A 20,788-nucleotide genomic window follows, 5' to 3' on the forward strand; every position below is an offset into this window, starting at 1 on the left:
GAACTGTTTGTTGGCAGAATGAAGAGTTCAGCTGGTAAACAGCAGGCCCAGGAACTGGGGAGTGAGTTTGACCAGCTGCGGATCCTTGTGGTACATCCATGGGCTATCACAGGGAAGCGACGTTCGGCATGAGGTCAGAATTGTGGACTCGAAGGTGAGACTGGCGAGACGGGCTGTCCCAGGTGGGTTGAGAGAGCATTGCACCTTCCTCGTTGGATCTTCTCAGGAAAGGGAGTTGCGTTGGAGGCTACTGACGGATACAAACGGTCCGTCCAGGGGTAGGAGCATGCTAGAGGCACCAATGAGTGCTAGAGGAGAGGCAGCGCCGTGGGTGTCTGCATTATTTTAACAGTGTTTGTGCTGCAAAACTCGGTTTCGTGCAGCGGCAAATGTCATCTCATTTGTGTTGCCTTGCCTTGCCTTGCCTTGCCTTGCCTTGCGCAATCCCGGGGTTGGCCACATGTGATGCTGCTCCGCTGCTCCTCATCCAGGGGAACATGTCATTTGGCACTTCCAGCACCATGGTATCTGGATGGACACAGAAGAGAAATTGGTGACATGTGAATAAATAAATCATTGACCCATTTTTGACCGCCTTGTCTACGCCCCAAACCCAGACAAATTACAACTAAATCAGTACAAAACATCAACGTTCAGCCCTGAGAGAGATATCCTTCTCATTAAGCCGCAGCCACACCACTCGGAAGCAGCTTGGGCGCTGTTGGTCTCAGGGCACTTCTCCGTGTCTGATCTTTGCTGTCCACGTTATACTTGAGCTTGACGCCCATTGCCGCAAGCTCGACATCCAGGTACTTGAGCGCACCAGGGACCACCACCATGGTGGTGTTCTCTCCACCAATCCATTGGACGCCTTGCCCGTCCTCCCAAATCTCGCCATCCAGCTTCATGAGGTCCAGGTCCTCGATCTGGTCCAGACGCTGCGCGCAATTTCGGCAGCGCACAGTGCCGACTTGCTTTCGCTTTCCAATAAACGGAGATACCGTCGGCTGCACGGCCAGGAATGACCCGCAGTTTCGGCAGATCCACGACTTGGAATAATCGGAGCAGTTGAGCAGGCGATCCTGGAGCAAGAAGGCCGTGCCGTGCGCCAACAGAGCATCGCGCTCCATTTCTCCCACACGGATACCACCACCCTTCTTACGGCCCTTGATCGGCTGTCCGGTTGTCGGCACGACTGGACCAGTCGTACGGACCTGGTACTTGTCGTTTACCATGTGTCTCAGTCTCTGGTAGTAGACAACACCAATGTAAATGTCGCACATGAACTCCTCGCCCGTGATGCCGGAATACATGGGCTCGTTTCCGTGGTAGTTGTAGCCAGCCTTCATCAGCTGATGCCCAAAGTAGTCGGCCGCCATGTTCTCCTCGCTGAACTTGAACGGCGTCGAGTCCTGAGCAAGACCATGTAGCGCGCCTGCCTTGCCTGCAAGAGACTCGACAAACATGCCAATTGTCATGCGGGACGGGAAAGCGTGAGGGTTGATGATGACATCAGGCTGGATGCCCGTCTCCGAAAAGGGCATGTCGACAGCAGGCCACTTCTGCGAGCAAACGCCCTTCTGACCGTGACGAGAAGAGAACTTGTCGCCGATGACCGGAGATCTGGGAACGCGAAGCTTGATCGAGAGAGTCTGGAGAGGCTCGTTTCCAGTGTCGCTGCCAATCACGCGAACCTCCTCAATGAAGGCATCTTCGGCCTCTTTGTATCGCTCCCAATGCGTGATACCATCCCGGTTCACCAGCTTACCCGAGTAGTCGGCCGAAACGGTGTGCCAGGCGGCGATGATATCGCCTTCCCTGACCAGCCGGCCAACATAGGGCAGTCCGTCCTCGTCGAGCATCTCCCGATCAGACGCCCGGATGGGGCTTCCCGGAGCAAACCCAAACATTTTGGTGGTGGTCTTGGAGCTGCGTGTCCTCGAGTCATCCTTCAGACTGATCTTCTTGGTCTTGTAGATGCTACCGTGGCCAAAACCACGTTCGTGCGCTGATTTGTTGATAATCATGGCGTCGTCCATGTCGTAACCGGTATAGGAAATGACGGCAACCACGGCGTTGAATCCGTTGGGGAAGTTGTCGAAACCATATGTGTTGTGCAGTGGTGATCGGACGACTGGTGTTTGACCGGTTTGAATGCGGTACATTTTGTTGTCCGTCCGATGCGCAAGTGCTGCGCCTGGTGTGCCCATAGTTTGCTTACCCATCTGACATTGGTACATGTTACGGGGAGACTGGTTAAAATCCGAGAATGGTGTCATGTTGGCCAGAATGGACAGGATGTTGGTCGGATCAAACTCGACGTGAGTCGAATCGCCAGGAACAATTTCTTGTTCTACGCAAGCAATCGACATGTAAGGCTGCTCGTAAGGACCTACCATATCCTCCTTGTTCAGAGCGAGGTACTTCACGGGCCGGACCATCCTCGAGGTGTTGGATGCCATGTAGATACCTGGGTACGAGCCGCCATTGGAGGTGGGAACATAACCAATCTCAAGCTCAAGGGGAATCCCATGGCCACCCTCGACCTTCAGCTGTCGCAAGGTGTCGGCGAGAGGCTTGGCGTTCTGTGGAGCACACCAGCCTACAACCTTGCCGTCAAGCATCACTACCACGCTTTCAGTAGTGGCGGCTGAGGAATAGTTGTTGACTCCGAGCTCCAGCAGCACCCCAGGGACGGCCGAGACATCAGCGGCTTTCGTGGTGATTTTGCACTTGTGAGCAAAGTGATTTAACAACCCACAGGGCGAACCATCAGGAGTGTGGACGGGACAGAGGAAGCCCCAGGACTCTGGCAGCAGCTTACGGACCGTGGTGGTCTTGAGCTGCGCGAAGAAACTACCACGATGGACCATGCGGAAGTGACTGATGAAACGAAGGAAGTTGAGCTTTTCTGCCACAACGGTAAAACCAGACACCTGCTGAAGATCAAGGCCGGAAGGACTCTGCAGATTGCCCGTCGAAAGGAAATACTCCAAAGCGTTACCGATGTTCTCGTTCGTCTTGCGGAAGATGTGCCCTGGGAACTGCTTTCTAAAACTCTCAGAGACAAACGAGTCGGTTGGGTTGCGCCTCAGATGGTCGCGTAGTGCTCCCCTCAACGCAGTCGACAGCAGGTCCTCAAGTCGCTCCTTTAAGATCATGCCGTATAGGAAACCGCCGAGCAAGATTTCTTGGTTCTGGACAGCGTCAGGATTGTCAACGGCACAATCGCCGGCGACAAGGGCATAGAGCTTTCGGCACATGAACAAGAGCATTTTGAACTTGTCCGTGTCCTGCTCCTCTGTGACATCGTTGCAGCCAAGGTGAACAAGAACCACCTTCCGTAGGAACTCGGTGCCGACCTCGTAATCAGTCATGGTGTCCGGCACGCCGAGCACGACCCGAAACTTTTGGCCGAGATAGGCTCGCGTTTGCTTCTTGGTGTATAGATTGTAGGTCTTGTACGTGCGTAGGAGAAGCTCGACACGATCCGTCAAGAAGGTGTTCTCCACCCCCTTGGAGGTGGGTGGGCCAACCAAGGACTCGAAGATCTCGCGATCGTTGGTCTCGACGAGTGCCTTCAAGATCATCATGACTGGCACAAGATACTCATTCTTCCTCCAAGAGAATCTGAATGTGACATTGCCGTCGTTGAGGTAATGGAGCACATTGGTCTGTGAGGTTTCGTCTGGCCGGACCGATCGTACTATGATACCATGCGGTGTGTAGGATGGACCTCGGTTCGTGAAACTAGGACGGGTGATGGCAAGAGGGAAGTTCCTCTTGTTCATGAGCAGCAGACGGATAATCTTTTCGATACCGTTGATGACGAAATAGCCGCCCAATTCTTCCGACTCCTCTTTCCTCTCCACGAGCTGCGCGGGGCTGTTGTTTTCCAAGTGACACTTGTTGGACTGTACATTGGCAGCATTCGTTAGACAAAGCCTAGAATCCCAAGCCGTAAGAGGGGGAAATCAGCCTACCTTGACCATGATGGGCATTTGCCCCAGCTCACGGACAAACTCGTGGGCGTCGCCATTGTTGATACGGTACTCGAGAACGGCTGTGAGTTTGCCTCGGTAAGAGACATGCCGCTCTCTGCACTCGGCCGGAAAGATCTCTCGTCTCTTTGCGAACTTGTTGGACTGTGCAACCTGAGCTTTTTGGAGAGTGACACTCTTGTAGCGAACCGTCAACTTGTTTCTGCTCGCGGGATCGGCCCTTTCGTCACCATCGAGGAACGTCTTAGTCCCTATCTCGGCGATGGCGTGGTCGAGCAAACTTGGCTTGCCATCGTTGCGGAAGAGAGCGTTAAAAGCCTCGATGTGTGGGTTGACAGCCTCTTGAAGTGCTGGGTATGCGGTTTGGTCGGTAGGAGGGTTACGAAACAACTTCTCTCGGCGAAGTGTGTGGTACCCGTGCTCCCAGGTTGTGTTGGTCCGTTCGGGGGCCATTTTGGTTGCTATCGCGACACACTCCTGTGTCGGAATTCGAGATTATGTATGTTGGGGGGTCACCAATGGAGGAATTGGCAACAATCCTCGTCCGGGCTAGCACCGGGCTGTTTAAGCGCTCATACTACAGTGTGCAGTTTTCGGGGTGCGTGGTTAAGTGGTGGGTGGTGAGCGGTGGCTTGATTTGTCTGGGGAATGGATTCGCGCCTGCGCTTGGTGGTGAGCGTTGCACTGCAAGTGAACTTTTTTCTGCCCGCCCCTCTTATCGCTTATCGGACGAACACCGCCAAGCAATGCAATGCAACAGGGTTCTCCGTAGTCCTGTGGAAAGCTACAAGTGGGGCAAGTACTTCAGCACTTCTCTGGTATCTATCATGATAATGATAACCTCGAATTTTTGTTTGCTTCCCTTTTTTCGTCTCGAAGCTAAGTTTGGCCCCAGGTGAACAACAGCCTTGAACGAGATTTTATTTCTATGGCTCGACCTTCAAGTCCAGCGTGACCACACTTCAAGGCCCGCGCATATAGTTCCACAGATGGACTGGCCACATCATCTAAGCCTGGAAGCTTTCCACGGCTTGGATGCCTTCCACATGAACAGTCATGATGAAGCAAACTCTAAGCTAAATTCGTCAAGTGAACCCTAAAAGGTAAAGACTGATACTTAAACGATGGGCGCATCAATTTCTCCAGACCGGTTCCCTGGTCCCTCGCCAACCCTCGCCATCAACAACACCACTCACGAGAAAACTTCCGCGACAGCATGGAGACAAAACGGACTGGCTGGTGGTCCTGCCCCCAGGAAATTCAGGATATGATCCTCAACGAGGTTTCCAGGGACAGAAACAGCTCCATCGCTCATTGTGCCGCTGTTTGTAGGAGCTGGCAACAAGTCATCGAGAAGAAAACTTTCGCCCGACTGACAGTTACCTTGAAGAGATTGGGCGACTTCAGTAGCATGACCAAAAAGCGACGGCATCTTATCAAAAACGTCTGGCTTTCCATTGACTGCGCAGCAGTTGGCCGGCCTACAGACTTTGCGCTCTACAAGACTATCAGCTCCCTGCTCCTGGAGCTTAGCAAATGGGAAGCTCGTGGGGAGTTTCACCTCGAGATCAGTGTTCGCTGGGCAGCAGACTCGCACCAGTGCTTTCAGTATCTCCAGACTGGCTCGGATTCCCACCATAGGGAAGAGCCGGACCGTACAGTTTCTCCCGCCGATCACAGCGAACCAGCTCGACGTCTTCATTCCCACTGTTTAATGCATCTATTTGCGCGGCTATATCATGCTTCGATCCGTTGTCTCTTTCCCGCAGACTTCCCTTCAGTACCAGCTGTCACTAGCCTCCTAGTGCGTCGGCAGACGAAATGCGAATGGATTAGCAGGGAAGGCTTCAATCGCCTTCTTGATCTGCTTCCTAATCTGCGGCAGATTCACTATGAGCCTTGGAGATCCCTGGAAGGCAGGAATTCAGTTCGCAACACTCGCATCACAGTAGAAGGTAGGTAAATTTGACTCTTACATCTACACATCCATACTGATTCGATGGCCTATTATTCATCACAGGACTGCACAGAGCTACCTTCTGCCACAATCTAGCCAAAGTCGTGGTTTTCGGTGACTTCAACGAAGACTTCGATGAGTGCTGGCGTGCGGATAGGCGATGGCACCGCGTACCTATATCGTCAAGTCGGACAAACCCTCGCATGGCATCACCAGAGATCGGACAGGCTTTTGCCCAAATCTCTCGCCCCCTCGTCCATCTTTCATTGTCATTTGCAGCAGATGCAAGTGACTTCTTCGAAACCTGTCAGCGCAGCTGGATTTGGACGAGGCTGACCTCTCTTGCGCTCACATCTAATCTCTTGGCCCCAAACAAGGACCCCAAGATAGTCAACGACATGCTTGAGAAGGCCGGCATCGTGGCGCTACAAATGCCAAAACTAGACGTCATGGAGCTGTGGAACGGCAGAAGGGGTCTCGCTTGTGTCTTCCGGTATCAAGCCTCTAGGGATCGCGCAGGCCACAACGCAAAAATCACATGGCGAAGCACCTGGCCTCTGGAGTTGGAACCCCGTGTGTGTAAGGCCTGGGCGGCAGTGGCAGTCAAACGTGACAAGCGGGAGGGAGAGTTCGACGTCGTCAAAGACCCGGAGATCCTGAATTTTGGGGAGGACGAGATCAGGTCACACGGGGATGCGATCCATCATTTGCAGCTTGTGAGCGAGGTGATGCGCCCGGTGTCGTTGTGGCAGATCAGGTATGAGTCGCGGTTTTTGATCGACGGGGCCAGTATTGGAAGAGAAGCTCCGTGTTGTTTGTTAAACTTGCCTGGGCGAATGGTTTGATTATATTGGCTGCCTGCCTGTATCGAGTGGATGGCAAGTCCTAAAACGAGTCTTTCGGGTGCGGTGCCGAGGTCTTGGGGATAGAAAGATGTTCACTCAGTTTGATAATCCTTACTTTCTGGCAGAATAGCACAGATACTTCCAAACCGTATATCATGTATTAGTTTGCATCGGTGGTGTAGCGTTGCAATTTGCTGCCGCCATGACCCCCAATCATGGGAAGTTGACCTACCCCCTGTGAGATTGTAACCTCTTGAACAGACTGAACTGTGTATTTGGTGCTGCTTGCATCCTATCCCAACTTCACACCAGAAAGCCTCTGTGTTGCTCTTGGAAAGAACCCATGCCAAATATGCAGACACGGGACCTGCACTTACGCAGACTGAGTGGCATACGGCACACACAGTGAGAAGTCACCGTAACGTTCCTACCGTTGGCGCATGAGGTAGACCACCTGCAACCTGAAATATCTACCTAGGTAGCAATCAACACCCAGCTTGAGATGTAGAGGTGTCAACATGTATCATTTCTTTCAAGATCCACCAAATGCCGGCCTCTGCAGCTGTCAAAGAGCACGAAGGCTCGTACAAACATACCCCTGTCATGATGTAAGTGGTGTTAGAACGCCATCCCGTCTGCAGCGTCCCAGAGATCCCTCTCAATCGCACAGCGCCATTTTTCGTTCCAAGTAAGATGTCTAGATATCAGGTGCCTCGGAGGTAATTAAGGTTTGAGTTTGGAAGGCAACTGCATAAGGTACCCCCATTACGATCGCGGGGCAGTCACAGCAGCCTGACTACCAATACCTACCCTCACTGCCCTGATCAGATTTGATGGTTTTCTCCTTGCACCAAACCTTTCACCTATCCTCCTATCTTTTTTGAGCTCATCCTCGACGATACCACGTTTGGATGGGTGGTTTTTTATTAGCACACTGCATCCCATACCCTTGACGGCACCCCCCTGCTGCACTCTGCCGGCCGTGTGCCCTTCCTTTCTGCCCCCCCGCGCAACCGCTCGCTGCCGCCGCTTGGCCCCCCAGACTTTTGAGGTGAGGGCTCAGCGCAGCGCAGCACTGACACCTCCTGCAACCCGGTCGATCTGAGCCGCCGCTTTTGCCCATTGATCACAGACGATCGTCTCGTCCTGCCGACGTCTTTTCTCTGCCTCTTGTCCTCGTCGTCCAGCTGCTGCTGCCGCCGCTCCGCCCCCAGACGGCGCAAACGAATGAAACCCTGATCATAGCCGCTGTCTTGTTCGACATTGCCAGGGCACCATCATCAAGTCTTCACACGCACAAAAGGCACGGACCACAGCTTGAGGTGACTGCACTACCGTTACCCATATTTGGTGTTCCCCGGTGCCATCTCTTCCAGTGCCTTGTGTGGGCCGACCTGATCGCTCACCCGCACCCCGCGTCTGGCTTCTCACCGATCACAAAAAGGAATTCATTCTGTTTCCCATCTGCTGCGAAATTGCAACAACTCTTCGGACTCAGGTCATACGAGACATATTATCTTCTTAATTTTGCGCCGCCAGGGCCATCTCTGGGCCCAGCAGCTCACTTAAAACAAGCTCACCAACGACCTCGAGCCCTCTCTTTATCATCTACACAACAGCCCGGCCCACCTACCAGTTTTCACTTAACATCGCGGCGTCGTTGACGAATCATGGCGGGGTTATTCAAGCGAGTGTACGACTGGCTGTTACGGACCTTCTGGTAAGCTGCGCACCTCCATGCATCCTGCGCCCCCGAGCTGCTGCGGGGCTTTTCCGTCTCTAAGCTTGTCGACGACGGCGACGGCGCATCAGGAGAACCCGGAGCTGACACAACCTCCAGGGCCACCGAAATGGACGTCACCATGATCGGTCTGCAAAATGCGGGCAAAACATCTCTGCTTCGGGTGCTGTCGGTAAGCAAGACCCAAAACCTACCTCCCCGGTACATGTGATGCTGATGACCTCTGCTTGCGAACAGGGCGGAGAGTTTGCCATAGAGTAAGTTGTTGACCACCAAGCAACCTTCCCACCCCTCCACGACCTCGATGCAACATCTTGTGCCCAGTTTCTCCAAATATCTCCCGGCTGACCATTCCTCGCAGCTCGATACCGACAGTGGGCTTCAACATGAAGCGGTTGCAACGGGGGCATGTGACGCTTAAGTGCTGGGACTTGGGTGGGCAACCCCGCTTCCGTCCAATGTGGGAGCGATATTGCCGGAATGTCAACGCTATCGTGTTCATTGTCGATATTGCCGACGTGGATGTGCTTCCCATGGCCCGCGAAGAGCTACACTCATTAATGAGTCAGCCAAGCCTGGATGGTATTCCATTGCTTGTTCTCGGAAACAAGTCAGATCTTCCAAACAAGCTCACCGTGGATGAGCTCATCGACGCCATGGATCTTAAGAACATTGCGCATCGAGAGGTGTCGTGCTATGGCATCTCGGCAAAGGAGGAAACCAATCTGGAGGCGGTTCTCCAGTGGCTGATGAAGTTTGCCAACAGGTGAGCCATCTCATTTCTGACATGGACCATTTGTCATTGTGGACATCCGGCGAGGTTGGATTTAGTTGGCTTGTTCACTGTGTGGACTCGAAGGGACGTCCGTTTAATCGTTTTCGTTCGGCATTTTCGTGAAGAAAATGTTTATCTGGGGGGGCGACGACCGACTCTCAGAACTGACGTTCCAATTCGCAGCAAAAAATGATTTCGTTTCTGTGATATACGACACATCGCCCAGCGCCTAGCTGGGTCCAGACAGGAGCCGCAAGGCTAAGGTGGCATGATTAGCAACATAACTCATACAGCAACATATGAAAGTGGCGCCTGTCACTTTTCTCGGGGCAGTTGGGATGGACGGAATGGGTTATCAGCGGGCCAGGGCGTTTTCTTGTCTTTTTTGCGCGTATTTCGGGGAAGAGGAACTGGCGCGAAGCCTCGGTGTATTGGATAGTTCGGTGTATTTTTGGTCTTTTTTTGTTTCTTGCGTGGCTGTTTCATGGAACCACCACCACCACATTTAATCTTTGACGACGTATGATGATGATATGGCAAACCGAGCGGGTCGTTTTCCAATTGTGCTGTAGAATAGTGCCTTTGCGCGTATCTCTGAGAGCAACGTTTTCGAGATTCTGTGCCAAGCAATGGCATGTGTGACGAGGTGAGTCTGTAGGGTAGGAGGAGGGGAAATCGAGACAGGGGGTGTGTGTGTTGAGAGGGCGCTTAGACGATGCTCCTCAATATTCAGCCATGGACGGGTTCGAGGGAAAACCACGACATGTGGGAGAAAGAAGACTTGGGAAAAAGAAAAATGGGAACGGGACAGGACTCGAGAAACTTTCTATATAAAAGGGAAGAAAAAGATGTAAACCTTTTTCCCAAATTTAGTTTTTTGAAATTCTGAGGGGAGGGAGGACCCTGGGCCGTATTGACGTGGGAGGGCGTGATTGGCTGGAGAGGATTTTATGTGGTTTACCACCGCCAGACGGAACAGCACCACCACCACCACCACCTTGAGAACTGCAGACCAGTGGATGGATAGATGGGCTTGGGTTTCTTGTCGGTGCGGCGCGCGCGCTTGGAAGGGAATGGGTATCGACTGGTTTGTATCTTGAGTGAGGTTGGAACAGGTAAGCGAGATTTACACTGACTTGGGTCTCTTTTGGTTGGGGTTGGGTAAGAGAAGGAAGACAAGCATTACTTCACCTGATGGTACTAATATTATCTGTCTCGGGTGCTGTCTTGATGGCTGGCTTGTGTTGCCTGGCACGTCTTCTTCAAAGTGAGTGTGAGTGTAAGTGATATATGTTCATTCTCGTGGATTCCCTGCAATATCCCACTGGGCCATTGAGCGTAATATAAGATAATGAAAAGGAAATAGACCGAGTATGTGCCTTGTGGATGAGACCCTGGGCCGACGTCACTGCTTCTGGCGAAGAAACCGAGAGGGAAACCGAAACCCAGATTGAGGCCGCACATGATATTGGATTTGGTGTTCTACCTTCGAGTCTCCAAGCTGGTCGGCGTTCCCAAATCCCGGCTACGCTCTCACATTGACTCCCAGTTTCCCCCCCTCGTCCTTCCCAAATGCGCCTCGGAAGAGATCAACGTGAAGTTGGTGAACACGGATAGCATTGGGGACCTTCGGTTTATCTTTTTGGGAAAAACCAACGATCATTTGAGCTGCCTCTATACCCGAACTCCCCCCTTCCTTTTTTTTTTTCGTCGCTGAACATAACAAAAAGCGGGCGCCTGATTTCACAATGATTCCACAAAACAGACTCCCGTCGTGAAAAGGTATCGTAAAGGTGGGGTCAACAACAAGAAGACTCCGAGTCTGATTCCTATCTCGGCCGGGAGAAACAACCACCAAACATAAGCGCGGAAGCCCCTCCTCGGCAGGCATCTCTTCGGTAAGATGCCAAATATCGACTCGTATTCTGCCCAATGCAATGCCGAACGCCGTCCGTGTCCACCCGAATCCTCCGCTTCCCCAAATGACCAAACGAACCACCGCTTTAACGGTAAGACTTCTGGAATCTGGAGCGGGCACCCTTACCACCGAACTTCTTGGGCTCGCACCGACGGGGATCGGCGACGAGGAGGCTGCGGTCGAACTGGATGAGGGAGCTCTTCAGGACGTTCTTGGTGTGCTCGTCGATGTACTTGGCGTAGTAGGCGACCTAAAAGGCGTTAAAAGTCAGTCAAAATCATGTTGCGGGTGCGGCGCTCGAGTATCGCTCGTCGGTTCGATGCTGCAGGACGGTACGTACAACAGCCTTGGCAATCTGTTTTCCCATTGTTAGCAATTTGTCCCTGTTCCCATTCTCGAGTTTTTGTTGCGAGGTGATAACATACAGCCTGGCGCACAGCGTAAACCTGCGAAGTGTGACCACCACCAGCGACCTTGATTCTGATATCGATGGCAGCGAAGTTCTCGGTGCCGAGAATGAGGATGGGCTCGTAGAGCTTGGCCCGGAGGATCTCGGGGGCGAAAAGCTTCAGAGGCTTGCCGTTGACCTTGATGAGGCCACGGCCCTCCACAGCGCGAGCGACGGCTGCAACGATGGCGATGGTTAGCGATTTCGCCCTCGGGAGTTCATTTCGACAATTTGGGCAGGGCGATTAAAAATCGGCATACCTGTGGCATTCTTCTTCTTGCCAAACACCTGGACGGCCTTCTTTTCGTTCGCCATTTTGAGTTGCTGGCAAGAATGACTTCCTGTTGTTAGTTCGGGCAGGCTCAGCAGGCTGTGATTTTTCGGCTTCAGCTTGTCAAAATTTGTGTGTGGAGGGGGAAATCGGTATGGGGCTAGCGCACCTGCGCCAGCAAATCACGTGTGTCAATGTGGCTAGTGGTAAAGTTTGTGGCTGGTGAACCTGGGCCCACTCTGCCGAAGAGCCGGCGTTGAATTCACTTTAGGCCCATATTTCCCGGTGATGCTCCCCCCGATCCCATCCATTCTGTTTGCTGTCGTGCACCCCACTATCTCCGGTCGAACTGGCTTCCGTTGTTGTTGCTGTTTCCAAGGTTTGGATTCACAAAGGGGGTTTTCCCCTTCGACTGTCCATCCTGTCAAAAAACCCGATAATTTCTCTTGTGCCCTTGAATCTCCTGATGTTTTCAACATCCGGTCTTTTCATCTTTACATTGTACGCCAAGGTAATACTGGAGCTGGTGGATGTTAGAAATGCCTACTTCCCACCTTGAATACGGATGTTTACTTTCATGTTGTGCTTGTTTTGCCAAGGCATGACAGTTCCGATCCGCTGACGACGTTGAACGATATGCTGTCATCATTGTGAGGCGATGCCAGGCGAGCGTACCAAAGCGTACTGAAGCCGTCAAGGCGTTTCTCTCACCGAGCGCAACGCTGCTGAGCCACCGATCCTCTCAGGCGTCTTCTTGCTCGGTCATCAGCGAAGGCATTTGGAATATCTTCCTAAGTGTGATTTGAAAGTTGCCCGCAGTTTCGGGAAGAGATGGAATACTTTTCACCAAAAGACCGGCCGAGCATGGCGCATAGTGGTCGTCACCCAAGATCTTGGACAAGCTTGGCAGGCTGCCTCCATTGACCAAGTCATGGGTACAAACGGAATCCCATTGGACCTCAGCCACCTCGGGCCACGTTATCGGTCATTCATTATCAGCGTGTGCCGAGAAATGTCCCACGGTGCAGTTTTCCGATTCAAGGAGGCGCAGTGGCATCATCTGCTCCCGCACCTTTCCGCTTCAGAAGAGTTGCTTTGGTGCTTCCGTTGCCAGGATCCACAGTGCTGAAACTTCTATTGGGCAGCACGTCACTCACTCTCAAGCGGTGCCTGTCTTCTTTGTTCATTATTCCCGCCACCCCTCTGCCAACAAAATCCTAGGAAACACATCGTCATCTAACACCACCTACATTACCACTACTTGCAGCAGCAATACGTGGATTTTTCGACGTTTACATCGATATCAGTTGAATCTCGCATTCGCAGAATCTACAAAACATCGCAGATTGGAGCAACAGAGAAAAGCGATATCAAATAGCCACAATGGCTCCGCTTGTCTCTGATCAGCTGGAGAAACGCCAGTCGTAAGTCGCGACTTCATTTCAATCCCCCCGCGCATCAACCACACTTTATGCTAACGATTATCTCTTCCAGTTGTCCTTCAGGGTACTATTACGACAGGGGTTACTGCTACCGCAACAGCGCCTGGAGCTGGTGGGGACGATGGGTATTCGCAGGTCTCGCCGTTCTCTTCGTTCTTTTGGTGTTCGCGCTTCTCTTGTATGTTTCCCCTACTGTCTCTTTTATCGTCGCATAACGCATTGCTAACGTCTTTCGCAGCCGTAACTCACGCCGCAGAAGAAAGCAAGGCGCCCGACCACTCTACGGCACCGGCTGGATGGCACCCGCACCGCAGTACTACCCACCTCCTCCTCAGTACACCCCTCAAGACCAGAATCCCGCTCCTCCAGGCGGGTACAAGTACAACGGGAACGATGGGTACTATGGCAATCCTCAAGCTGGAAGTAGTCAATATGGCAGCCCGGGTCCTTATAGTAACCAGGCGACGGGCCCCTACGGTCAGCAAGAGGGCATTCAGCTTCAGCAACCCGAGCATGCTTATCACCGTGGAGGTGACGCCGATTATGCCCCTCCTCCCGGACCTCCGCCCAATGCCGCCACCAAGCCTTAAATGGCTAAAATCCTGGTTGCGCGTCGTTGTTTGTCAGATGCTGGGAGGAATGAGTTCTTGATTATGGCGTTCAGGATGGGTTGGGTAAGGGATGTAGTTAAATATCCTGAGACAGGGTTTTTACGTTTGGAAAAGGGAGATGATGACGGGAAGATTCGAGACGATCCCTTGTGGGATACCCCGTTTATGATGGCAAAACTTTCCCTTTTTGTTGTTCAACTACGCAGTATGCTGTTTTTAAGAGGTACACTAATTAATGCATGATATGGGTTGACGAGCCTCACATATGTTGTCGTGATATTAGAGTTTCGTGTATGATATCATCGTGCTGGTTGAGTTGCTTGGGTCGGACGAAAAGTAAGGAACGCAGCCTGAGTCATACGGTCAAGCAGGGCTCTCCCTGGGAAGAGCTTCGCATATAGGAAGACCAGGCCAGCGCGAGGCTTCAGCCTCTGAACAAACAACGAGCTGCGGCTGTAAGTGGCGAATAAGCCTTACTTACATTTTATATTGGCATGTGGTTGCTTGAGTAGGTCGGTGGTGGTCTTGATCATGGCTGATGTGCATTATTGTGCTCACGTTTACTGGCCCTTGGGCTGGCCGGTCCTCATCCTATCTGCCGTTTCGTTTATCAGATATAAGACCTTTTCATCCTGTTCGGACTGGACAAGATATTCAGACGTCTCATCTCATAGCGTCGGACTTTTCCAAGGTTTTCCTCAATGAGCTACGTCGGAGAAGTGGCTGATACAAGTGAAGATTTTCAGGTCGAGTTGGTTGCCTCTTGAAAGATGTTCAGGTCTCATATTGCGATCACTTCGGTGTGTGTTTCGATGAGGGGGGGGAGTGTTGAGCGATGCAACTTGGAAAGTTTGGTGCGGTATAATGAGATGAGATGAAGCTTTTGAGTGTAAATGACGACGCTCGTAATTTTATAAGTACGTGTATAGAGAGAACAGTATGCGCTGGTTCTGTGGCCGCGTGTTGCATTGCTGCGAGAAAGAAGCGAAGGGAAATGGAGGCTTTCAACGGCAACATGTACCGAACAAAAGGACTGGGGACGGAACAGCGGAAGGTTGCTTTGACGATCACGAAAATAACAGGGGTTGGAGGAGGTGAAATTGGGTCGGCAGCGGAGTGTAAACCCCGCCTTGGCTGGAAGCCGCTTCAACGAAACTCAACCTTGAGTTCAAGAAGTGTTGTGACAAGTGAAAAGAAAATGTGCCAAAATAAACAGGAAAACAAGGCTCCCATTGCATAAATATCAAACCGCCAGCAGGCTGAAGAAGTGCAAGAAGAAGACGTGCGAATCCAGTGACGATTGGACCCTCTTTGACCCCCGTCGGGCCGCAGGATCAAAAAACCCCACCCGTACCTGCAGCTTGCCGGCGCCAGATGAACGAGGGGTCCGGGCCAATGCGCTTGTGAGATTCTCCCCCCAAGGGCTCCCGTCTTTTCTTTTCTCCAACGGGAAACCCTCCCTCCTGGTGCCTTCTCCTGAGCCAAAGGGCTGACAGCGCCCACTTGGTTTCACGTCTTCCTGAAGTGAGACGAAGCAGAACCACTCCTTTGGACATACTGTTCGTCCTGTCTTCGCAGGTCATCCTTCGGGATTTTGCCATTTCCGCTCTCTTTTCTTGCATAATCCGCGTTTGTTTCCCCTAAGTCCACTCTTTTTTCATGACTAGTCAGTTACCGACATCGCCAATCGCCGCCCACGATAACTGCCCTCTGCCAATTGAGGCCGTTGATGATTTTTGCCTCGATCGCGTTACCTACGACCACTTTCATTTTCAGCATTTGCCTTGCTACGACTGCATTTACTGTAACCAGAAAACCCAACAACCAGGTTCAACGCGCGACGCATCACTTTGAACTGTTTTGACTTGCTTTCATCACTGGGAGGGAACTGGAAACCAAGACGGAATCACGCACAGAAGCTCAAGACGATCATACACGCGCGACAACCAGCCGCACAATGGAGTTGTAGCGCTCATTGTCTACTACGAATCATATATCATCGACATTACTCGTCTTACCCGTGTCTATTCGACACCGTGCGCTTGCTGCGAAGGGGCCCTTAGAACTACCAGTGGGGCCCTTCGTTTTCTGAAGCTAGAAAAACTCAACAAAACTACGAATATTCGCTATTGAGCAAAGCTTAGGACGGCTTTAAATCTGGGACAAGGCAAGATGCCTGCGGTAGATGTGGCTATGAAGAGGAGTGTAGGGGAAGGGTTCTTGGACTTGCTGGCTCGCGCGATTCGTCCGGCTCTCGTGCGGAGAAATCTTGAGGGACAGATTGGAGATGTCCGGGCAACATTCGCCAGTTGGGACAGCTGCATGGCGGAATCCTATTGCAAGTGGGTTATTCTCTTTGCCGCCGAGCTTTGGGTATATTGCTGACGCGTTGCTGTTTAGATGGTTAGTAATCGGGCTCATGATTCTTGGGGGTATCATCATTTTCTCAGTGCTATGGTGCATCATTCGCTGCGCGTGCTGCGCCAAATCATGTTGCTGCTCGTGCTTCAAGTGTCTCCAGTGCTGCGGTAATTGCTGCGGGTGCTGTGACCCTCCAAGGGGTGACCGAAGGCAGTATCTTGACGAGCCGTACATCCCGCCAAATCAGGGTTACAAGTCGCAGGAGCCTATGCACCTTGGGTATGACAGTCGCCCTACTGCACCCCCTGTTTTTAGTGGCGGTGGTGGTGGTGGTGGTGGATATGCCGCTTCGACGGGCGTGACAAGCAAACCCCAATATGCTGAATTCGATGTCAGCAAGAACAAGCCTGGAAATGAAGATGCACTTCCCGAGATGCCGAGCTGGGAAGGTGCGGAGAGCAAGAAGATCGTGTTGGAAGAGGAGGAGGAGGCCGTGGAGATGAACCAGTTGAAGAAGCCCGAAGCCAACTCACCAAACGCGCAAAGCCCGACCATGATGAATGGAGTGGCTGCGGCGGGTGCGATACCTGGGCGTGGCTCTACGAGCCCGAACCCGGGGAGCAGAAGCCCTTACGGACCACCAGGCGCTGGAGCACAATCTAATGGATACTTCCCTCCAGGGGCTGTGGCTAACGATCCATACAACCAGACTGCGCAGAGTTACAACCAGCCAGCGGGTGGTTATGGACAGCCGGGTCAAGGGTACGGTATGGCTCCAGGTGCAAACGGACCAGGTGCAGTGGGAATAGGTGCAATTGGACCAGGCGCAATGGGGCCAGGTGCAAGCGGACCAGGACGTAGGTCTCCTGGTAACGTTGGCGGCGGGTATAATACTGGGTATGACAACAATGACTATGGACAGCCGGGCTACGGACAACAGGGCTATGGACAGCAACAGCAAGGTGTGACACCTCGGCAGACGGGACAGGGTGGTGGATATGACAACTATGGCGATATCTACGACAGCTACGGCACTGGGACGAATCAACCGTATGGTGGCGCTCAGGAACTGGACGCTGGCAGCTATGGGCAACCCCCCTCAGCACAACCAGCTGCTGGACCTCAGGCGGGTTATGGAGGAGCCTATGGCCAAGGCCAAAGACGGACACCTGGCCCTCAAGCCGATGCAGGGTATGGCAACCCCAACCAAAGACGGACGCCCGGACCCCAGAGTGATTACAACAATGGCTATGGTGGAAGCCCAAGACGCACCCCTGCGCCTCAGGATAGCTACGGCGGCGGCGGTTATGATGCTCCCGCCCCAGCATATGGCAGCAGCCAGGACAGACGGTCGCCTGGTCCCCAGCAAGGATACGGCCGCCCACCCCCCAACAGACAATACTCGTCGTCTGACTCTCGCGGTCCACAACGTCAGTACTCGGGCAACGACGTGAGCTCGTCCTCCGACAACATGGGAGGGTTTGATTTCGGCACAAGCTATAGCCGTCCATCACAACAGCAGATACAACCAAACAGCGGATACGGCCGTCCTCCACAAGCACAGCAGAGCAGTGGATACAGGCAAGCGACGACTCCCGTAGTGGAGGAGCAGAGCGCGGCGTACCCGGGGTATAAGCCTTATTCACCTGGACCTCCCAATTGATAAGTTGGTTTGTGATACCCTGATCTTTTTTGTATAATGGAATGTATTGTACAGTTCCCTATGGGAAGGATGTGTGTTGGCTGCCAGCTGAGCTTGCGGCAGGGGGGTTTGGGATGTTCATTGATGATCTCTTTTCTTTTTCTCGAAATTTTTGAACATGGTGTGGAGAAGGGGCATGATAGATGGTGTTTTTATGATTATTGTCTTTCGTTTATGATGATTTTGGGAAGAGGGGGGGGGGTTCATGTTAAGGCGCTTTTTGCAAAGAGGGTGGGGTTTTCGATTCGAACTTGTGGTAAGAAGCAAAGTTGACTTTTATTTTTGGTTTTCTCGGGAAAAAGGGAAACAGACCCTGGTGGTGGCTATTTAGGGTGGTGGTGGCTTGGATCGCATTTAATGGGGTCAGTGGTTGTATATAGGTGACCTACGACAGATGTGGTGAATGTACCTGGTTGTTCCTAAGTACGTGGGTGGGCGGTTTTGACCGGTGTTGGGTTGTAGAATGATATGTCATTCGCAAAACTGCTGTTAAGCGCTGGGATTGAGGCTTTGTGGTGCATGCGTGTCTTGTTGGCTGCTTGGGTGATGATGATGCCTTGGGCTAGTCTTTGGGGGGATTTGCAGTTGTCTGGGAGGGATGTTTGACGTGGTTGACGGTGAGCCAAGGGATAGAGCTCAGAAGGAAGGGTATGCAAACTGACAGGAATAGGGTGAGCCGCTGCTATCAACTCGGCGGTTTGGTATGGAAGGCTCACGAAGCATTAATAAACATGGCCCTGCCTAATAATAAGTCAGGTTTGTCCTCAACAAGATATCTGCATTGTCGAGGACCATGTTGCAAGCGCTGACAACCTCCAGAACTTGGTATGTTGGATGTGTCGGCCAGCTCCCTTGTTATTGACCGTCCATCCAACGGACCATGTAGGAACACGGAAGAAAGGTAGGTAGGTGTGTTACGAGCTGCCCAACAAGGCAGAAGAAGAAAAAACTCTTCATCGTCCGCGAGTTCAATCTCGGCCTTTTCTTATTATTATGCTAATCCGCTGAGAATTTCTTTGCAAATGTCATCGGGGTTCCGTATTCCCCGGACTTGGTTCGTACTTTTCGTATACCATGTCCGTTGCCGGAGTAAAGAAAGTCATTCGTTCTCGGAGCGATACAATGATCATGTTTTGGTAATGTATGTGTATTCAGGCAGAATTAGGTGACACAGCAGCGGCAGCCAGTCAAGGGTCCTCTTCGGACTTTTTTTTCTTTCTGAAATTCTAGAACATGATTTTCGTCCTCGTTTTTGTGTAACTTGGAAAACTAGCAAATGATGTTGTGCTGTGGTGCTTGTGTAATTGTTGCATTTCCAAGAAGCCCTACAGGTTGGTCCGGTCGATTGTGGGTTGATTGTACACGCAAGCCAAAACAGGTAGGTATGGTTGGTTGGCAGAGGTATATCTTAACGGACTTGGGCTGAATGTGAGGTTGGTGGAGTTTGTGGTCATCTTTGGGGGGTTGGGTACCTATGTTGCTTGGTCGGATGATAGGTCTGGGGGGTTTGGAATCATAACTTCGAGTCTGTTTTGAGCCGTTTGACTGGCTTTGGCCGTTGTCTTTTGACCGTTTAACAGAGCCTCATGAGCGGCTAAAACCCGCACCAGGCGGAGCTGTAGGATCCAACGGCTGGGTGTTGTCAGCTGTTGAAGTCTACCGCACGTCTCTGCGCTTAGAGATCAGATCTGTTGGTTGGATGATCGAACGAGTCATTCAACATAGCCAGCTAGCCAGCAGCAGCAGTTTCCTTCCTTTCGGGTGCGCGGGAGCCGGTAGTGGTGACGCGGGTTGTGCGGAAAGTTTAAAAGATCCCCCCAACCCGCCCAAGCCTACTGACGTGGTCTGGTGGCGGTGCAAAACTGGAATGATGAGTTGACGTGCGTGCTCCATTCAGAGCTCCGTATTGGATGGTGGAGAGATTTCTAAATCCGAACATTTTCTACGGATGCTAGGAAAATAGGAGTTCCGAATTGAAGACGGAGAATGGGGAAATGGTTGCGAAAGTTTTCCGTTTCACTTCTTCCCGACTGTTTGAGCTACTGTTGGTCGAAAAAGATCAGGTGAAGTTCTGATCTCAACGGTCGACGGGCGATTGGGAAGTCTATTTCCGCGCTTCTAGAAAAAAACGATCTCGTTAGAAATCTGGGGATGAGCCCCGCCAAGCACACAACTCAATTTTGGCCACCCTGCAAGCGGCAGGCATCTGATCTTTTTTAAAATCAACGCTTGCACTGGAAGAGGAAGGACAAGTTGCAGGGGTTTGGGGCGCCAAGTATGACGTTGTCTTGAGGCCTTTGCTCCCATTTCTCCAGAATTTGGACGCTTGGGGGGGCAAGCCCAAGAAATCACAGAAATGAAAAGAAATCTTCCGGTGGTCTTGGTGTAATGCAGGATTGCTGGGCAGGAATATGCCCCTTTTTTTTCCTGTCTCTCCCACGCACATAGGGACAGGTGACAAGACTGAAGATGCGTGCGGGTATGTGTGGACAACAAACTTTGCTGATCGCCCAGAGGCCATGTCAAACACCGAACGAAGCATTGTACCTGTCTTGTTAGAAAGAGAGAGACATGCAGTATTTATTGGCCGAGAATGAAGGATGAAAAAGAAGCGTTTAGACCTGAGCTTCGGCCGTGGAAGTCATTGCTGCCGGCGTATTCGGAGAGCCCCCGCCAAGTCACCTACGTACAATCTTATGTTTTTTGATCCTGCAGT

General features: G+C 52.1%; 8 protein-coding genes across 8 annotated transcripts; 5 read left to right on the forward strand and 3 right to left on the reverse strand.

Annotated features, from left to right (window-relative positions):
* Positions 1-680: 680 nt before the first annotated feature.
* On the reverse strand, positions 681-4,673 carry ACR2 (DNA-directed RNA polymerase I subunit RPA2; the record flags this gene model as incomplete). Its single annotated transcript, XM_062942066.1, has 2 exons — positions 3,984-4,673; positions 681-3,914 (listed from the first exon to the last, which is right to left on the reverse strand). The coding sequence occupies exons 1-2, from the start codon at positions 4,452-4,454 to the stop codon at positions 681-683; spliced, it is 3,705 nt and encodes a 1,234-aa protein (XP_062804987.1). The 5' UTR covers positions 4,455-4,673.
* A 156-nt stretch (positions 4,674-4,829) lies between these two features.
* Positions 4,830-6,950, forward strand: QC764_108080 (uncharacterized protein). The gene is made up of 2 exons (XM_062942067.1): positions 4,830-5,956; positions 6,022-6,950. The coding sequence occupies exons 1-2, from the start codon at positions 5,218-5,220 to the stop codon at positions 6,801-6,803; spliced, it is 1,521 nt and encodes a 506-aa protein (XP_062804988.1). The 5' UTR covers positions 4,830-5,217; the 3' UTR covers positions 6,804-6,950.
* Positions 6,951-7,328: 378 nt separating this feature from the next.
* On the forward strand, positions 7,329-9,924 carry QC764_108090 (uncharacterized protein). The gene is made up of 5 exons (XM_062942068.1): positions 7,329-8,523; positions 8,644-8,716; positions 8,782-8,801; positions 8,906-9,310; positions 9,503-9,924. The coding sequence occupies exons 1-5, from the start codon at positions 8,474-8,476 to the stop codon at positions 9,510-9,512; spliced, it is 558 nt and encodes a 185-aa protein (XP_062804989.1). The 5' UTR covers positions 7,329-8,473; the 3' UTR covers positions 9,513-9,924.
* Positions 9,162-12,199, reverse strand: RPS16 (40S ribosomal protein S16). The gene is made up of 5 exons (XM_062942069.1): positions 11,946-12,199; positions 11,663-11,862; positions 11,578-11,592; positions 10,506-11,487; positions 9,162-10,414 (listed from the first exon to the last, which is right to left on the reverse strand). The coding sequence occupies exons 1-4, from the start codon at positions 11,998-12,000 to the stop codon at positions 11,323-11,325; spliced, it is 435 nt and encodes a 144-aa protein (XP_062804990.1). The 5' UTR covers positions 12,001-12,199; the 3' UTR covers positions 9,162-10,414; positions 10,506-11,322.
* Positions 12,200-12,244: 45 nt separating this feature from the next.
* Positions 12,245-12,493, forward strand: QC764_108105 (uncharacterized protein; the record flags this gene model as incomplete). The annotated part of the gene is made up of 1 exon (XM_062942070.1): positions 12,245-12,493. One exon carries the CDS (start codon positions 12,245-12,247, stop codon positions 12,491-12,493), a length of 249 nt encoding a protein of 82 aa, XP_062804991.1.
* Positions 12,494-12,986: 493 nt separating this feature from the next.
* QC764_108110 (uncharacterized protein) lies at positions 12,987-14,291 on the forward strand. Its single transcript, XM_062942071.1, has 3 exons — positions 12,987-13,380; positions 13,451-13,576; positions 13,637-14,291. The coding sequence occupies exons 1-3, from the start codon at positions 13,340-13,342 to the stop codon at positions 13,986-13,988; spliced, it is 519 nt and encodes a 172-aa protein (XP_062804992.1). The 5' UTR covers positions 12,987-13,339; the 3' UTR covers positions 13,989-14,291.
* A 1,028-nt stretch (positions 14,292-15,319) lies between these two features.
* On the forward strand, positions 15,320-18,466 carry QC764_108120 (uncharacterized protein). Its single transcript, XM_062942072.1, has 2 exons — positions 15,320-16,351; positions 16,410-18,466. The coding sequence occupies exons 1-2, from the start codon at positions 16,182-16,184 to the stop codon at positions 18,031-18,033; spliced, it is 1,794 nt and encodes a 597-aa protein (XP_062804993.1). The 5' UTR covers positions 15,320-16,181; the 3' UTR covers positions 18,034-18,466.
* On the reverse strand, positions 18,283-19,072 carry QC764_108125 (uncharacterized protein). The gene is made up of 2 exons (XM_062942073.1): positions 18,789-19,072; positions 18,283-18,729 (listed from the first exon to the last, which is right to left on the reverse strand). Exons 1-2 carry the CDS (start codon positions 18,803-18,805, stop codon positions 18,492-18,494), a joined length of 255 nt encoding a protein of 84 aa, XP_062804994.1. The 5' UTR covers positions 18,806-19,072; the 3' UTR covers positions 18,283-18,491.
* Positions 19,073-20,788: the final 1,716 nt, after the last annotated feature.

The sequence above is a fragment of the Podospora pseudoanserina genome, chromosome 1, assembly GCF_035222485.1.
Source record: "Podospora pseudoanserina strain CBS 124.78 chromosome 1, whole genome shotgun sequence".
NCBI lineage: Eukaryota > Fungi > Ascomycota > Sordariomycetes > Sordariales > Podosporaceae > Podospora > Podospora pseudoanserina.